The following is a 5,000-nucleotide window of genomic DNA, read 5'->3' on the forward strand; positions in this document are numbered from 1 at the left end:
TTCTTTTTATTGTTCTCATTTATTTGTTACTTGTAATTTGTAAATTTAAAAAGAAGGGATTAGATTCATTTTAGAAAATATTTCCTTCGTTTTGAACGAATTTATTTTTCGTATGTATATATATATATATATTTTTTAAATATCTACGTATTAAGTAAATTTTGTTAACAATTAAGTTCGTCGTCGGCTTATTCGTATCATTATCATAAAATTCGTTCTAATTCATTACAATCATCTAACTAATTTTTGTCTAATATCACTAAACTAATATCACAAATATTCATCAAAAATTTATTAATCTCTCATGTAAATATTTCCATAAGAAAAAAAAAATAAATAAATAAATAAATAAATAAATAAAATAAAATAAAATCACATTCGTTATCAGCACGCTCCTAACTCTATCGTAAATTTTGTCTAATCCTTTAGAATTTTCTAATGTCTTTCTAATAACTGTTTGATTGTTACGTATTAAAAAAAACAACAAAAAAAAAAATCATTTCATCAATTGTATCAACAATATTGTTTGTATTTGTCATTTTTCAAAAAGCAAGTAATTGTATTTTGTTATCATTATTATAATAATAATAATTATTATAATTATTATTATTGTTATCATTTCTAATTCATTATTATTTTCAGTGTATTTCGAAGAAGAAATGGAACGGAGGATTCTTTCGTAAAGCTACGAGGTGGTACAGGAAAATTGTCAGTATCTCACGACAGTGTATTCCCAGGAGAGGTGCCTCATACTCGTCCTCTTTCCTCATTGGACAGTCTGCCAGCCCTTGAGGTCAGTCCTCTTTTTCATTTCCTTTAAATTAAAAATAAAAATTTGACCCTAGAGAATGGATTCAAGATAAAAGATTACCATATATATATATATATATTTTTTTTTGTTTAATCTTTTATATATTATATATATACAAAAAAAAGAAACAAATTTTTTTATATATTATATGTATATAAAAATAAAAATCTTATGTGTTATATATATATATATATATATATATATATATATATATATGACAAAAATAAAAAATCTTTTGTATTTTATATATATATAAAAAATAAATTTTTTATATATTATATATATATATATATGTATATAAAAAATTTAATCAACAAATCTAATTGACGTTGATAATATATATATATATAAAAAAGAATTCATTTAGATTTTCTAAATTTCTATTTGAAATAATTTCATCTAAACTATCTAGTTACGTTTAGAATTGATTTAGAAATTGGATCATTGTCATTGTCGATCGATTGTCATTTCGATAAATCTCGAAGTTTAATGTTTGAATTTTATATTTATACGTTTATTAGAAAAAGTTTGCAAATTTTAAGTAGAATTAATTTCTTAAGTTTCTATGATACGTTTAGAATTAATTTAGAAATTGTAGATACGATTAGTTCGGTTACGTAATCCTCGGAATCTAAGCTATGTTTAGAATAAATTTACAAATTCTAGATGCGATTAGTTTGTACGTAAAGTTCAAAGCTTCTAAGGTACGTTTAGAATAAATTTAGAAATTGTAAATGCGATTTAGTTTGATTATATAGTCCTCAGAATCTAAGGTATGTTTAGAATTAATTGAGAAATTGTAGATGCGATTAGTTTCGTTATATTATCTTGATTATCTAAGATATGATTAGAACAAATTTATATAAGCATTAGATGAAATTAATTACTACTTTCCAAGATATGTTTAGTGTAAATTTAGAAATTGTAAGCGCGATTAGTTGTATTTGAAAGATGTTTGTAATGTCAAAATTTTTTTTTTTTTTTTTTTTTTTTTAAGATAAAATCAGTTCGATCGTATGAACTGAAATTTAAATATGTTTTAGATAAAAAAGAAAATTCATTAAAAACTTTCAATATACGTACATACATGCTTAGAATAAATTTAGAAAGTTTAGACAAAATTAAATCGATGGTATCAGCTTTTGAGATACGTATAATAATATTAGAATGAATTTAGAAAGCTTAAATAAAAAATTAATTCGATTTAACGAACTTCCCATGTAAAATTCTTAGAATAAATTTAGAAAGTTTAGATGAAATTAATTCGATTTTATATATACTATAACGATCTCGTACAATTAAGACGCCTTTGGTACGAATTTAACAAGAAAAAAAAAGAAAGAAAGAAAGAAAGAAAGAAAGAAAAACAGGAATCACTTCAGAAGCGATTAGAATCAAATTTGGTATTAGAAAATTTTAGAAAATTTTAGAGAACGAAAAAAGGAAGAAGGGAAAAGAAGGAGAAAAAAATTGTTTAGAAACTACGAATGTTTAGAATTTGTCGAAGAATATCAAGAGACGTGACTATTATCATCGTCTAGCTTGATTTAGAGACAGCCATTTAGTATATTCTAAGCACGTGTGAATCGAATTAAGACGGTTACACATGTCTTAGGATCGACTCGTGACTCGTCTTCTAATGTTCTATTCGCACGATTACACGATGACGAGATCCTATTTTACCTTCTAATCATTCTTACTTGTTTACTTTTTAACAGCTATATCAGTGAACTTAATTATAACTAATCACGTCCGTTTTATTTTTCTTCTTTTTTTCTTTTTCTTCTAATCGAATAGCTTCCATGAATTATTTCCATTTATTTTTTTTATTGTCATGATTAATAAGAGATTAGATACAATATTTCCTTGTTCATTTTTTTCTTTTTATTTTTCTAATCATATCCTCTAATCATTTACATTTATTACGTGTTATATATATATATATATATATATATATATAAATTTTGATTCAGTAGAGAAAATTTTGGGCCTACTCGAAAAAAATTTGGGTCCCATTTTGAGTCCCAAAATTCTTTGGGCCCAATTTCGAGTCCCACGATTTTGAGGCCCAATTTTGAGATCCACGATTTTAGGACCCAATGTTGAGTCCCAAAATTTTTTAGGTTCAATTTTGAGTCCCAAAATTTTTTAGGTCCAATTTTGAGTCCCAAAATTTTTGGGACTCAAATTAATGTCTTCATAATAATATCCACAAATCGTCATCGTGTTCCGTTCCGTTCTGATAGTCGAAGAAAGTCACGAAACGAGAAGAGTGTTCGATATGTTTGTGTGTGTGTGTGTATGATGTGTGTGTATATATATATATATATATATATTCATTCCATTCACTTAACGTTCTCTTTGTTTCTACATATGTCTCTATATCTCTCTATCTCTTTCTTTCTTTCTTTATTTCTTTCCATATTATCCAACGCACACAGCGACGACAAGAGAGGAAAAGCAACGAGATCGAACACAAAGACTACGCACCGTACGTAGTACAAAGGCACAGGATATCCTTACGAGTAAGTTTTATCTTTTCGTTTAACAATTTTTTTTCTTCTTTTTTGTTTTTTTGTTTTTTTCTTTTTTCTGTTTTTGTTTTTCTGTTTTCTCGCAATTCTCTCTTTATTCTTGTTCATTTTTATCTGACAAATAATGTTCGAATGTTATACACACGTCGAGGAAGTGTTTATTTTTTTTATTTTTTATTTTCTTTTTTTTTTCTTCTCTTCGTTTCGTTTTCGTTCTAAATAAGTTATTCGATCGATAGAATTATTGACAATTTTGTGGGAAGAATTTTTTTTTCTTTTTTTCGAGAAATTTGTTGATCGGCTTTTATTTTATTTCCTTCTTTCTTTATTTTCTTTTTTTTCTCTTGATTATAAAATTTTTATCAGATCTTTTGTCGTCATTAATTTTTTTTCATAATTAATAGAAATGTATTTGACAGGTACTCGAGCAAATAAAGACGGTCATAGAGAACCGGAATCAGCAACAATCATCGGCAATTTCCTCTGACAATTCAAATAACACCTTGCAACAGGTGAGATATAATTATTATTACTAGTCGAATTTAAAAAAAAAAAAAGGAAAGAATTTCTTTCATTTTTCCATACTTCAATAAACTTTCGCTTGGTAATATATACAACGTTGTTCCGCGTGGACGTCATGTCATAACTCATCGTTAAAGTTGTGTACGTTTGGATCTAATGATAGACAGTATTATTATCATATATACATACATACATACATACTGTATATCTATGTATATATTCATGTAGGTAGATATGTTAGAGAGCGTTAAAAGCGAAATGTAGAAACTTTCACCAACGAATCGAAGGAGTTTAATGCTCGATTATTAATTTCTATATAATTTCTCCCTTGAATTATATTCATATTTCTTCTTCTCTTTTTTTTTTTGTTATTTATTATAATAAATTTTATACAATATTTTTTTCTTTTTTAATAATTCGACTTTCTGCATATCTTTTCTATTTTATATAGATATATCTCTTACACGTTGTTGCTTTCTTTATTTTTTATTTTTTTTTTATATCATATTTTTATTCATGATATATTTATATCAATTGATTTTTATATTGTATCAATTGTGATATATATACTTTTTTATTTTTTTTATATCCTTAAGATTTTGTATTCTGTGCTTTAAAAACCACTATTCACAATCTCTCTCTCTTTCTCTATCTATATATATATTTTTTAATTTTTATATATATATTTATCGTATTATATTTGATGATATATACATACATTTATTATATTAATAATATTATTATATATATATATATATATATTAAACAGTATGATTAACATTTTTTAAATTCTTTTTTGTTAAATTATCCAATATCGCAAAGATGATCGATATATTTTTTTCTTTCCCCCACTCAGGATTCGAACTCACAAATTTTAAATAATTAGATATTTTTAACCCATGTTTTAAACCACTCACCCAAATCTCGTTCCACATTCTTTTTATTAATATACGCTATTTATCGTAATTGATGTATATCGTATAAGAATATTTCTAATAATTTTCTTTTTATTTATTATTAATATCATCATCATTATTCATTCATTTTTCTTCTTTATGATTACTAAAAAGAATTTTAACAAGTATCCGTCTTTTTTTTTTTTTTTCATTATTATTATTACTATTACTTATTTA

General features: G+C 24.6%; 1 protein-coding gene across 5 annotated transcripts in view; it reads left to right on the forward strand.

The window, feature by feature from the left end:
• LOC122637309 (heat shock protein DDB_G0288861-like) overlaps nt 1–5,000 on the forward strand; it is a 35,555-nt gene that overhangs the window by 5,836 nt on the left and 24,719 nt on the right. For all 5 annotated transcript variants that reach the window (XM_043829329.1, XM_043829330.1, XM_043829334.1 and 2 more), the window contains 3 exons: nt 643–793; nt 3,253–3,336; nt 3,765–3,857. In XM_043829329.1, coding sequence (XP_043685264.1) covers nt 643–793; nt 3,253–3,336; nt 3,765–3,857 — 328 coding nt within the window. The remainder of the gene's footprint in view (nt 1–642; nt 794–3,252; nt 3,337–3,764; nt 3,858–5,000) is intronic.

Source organism: Vespula pensylvanica, chromosome 25 (assembly GCF_014466175.1).
Source record: "Vespula pensylvanica isolate Volc-1 chromosome 25, ASM1446617v1, whole genome shotgun sequence".
Classification (NCBI taxonomy): domain Eukaryota; kingdom Metazoa; phylum Arthropoda; class Insecta; order Hymenoptera; family Vespidae; genus Vespula; species Vespula pensylvanica.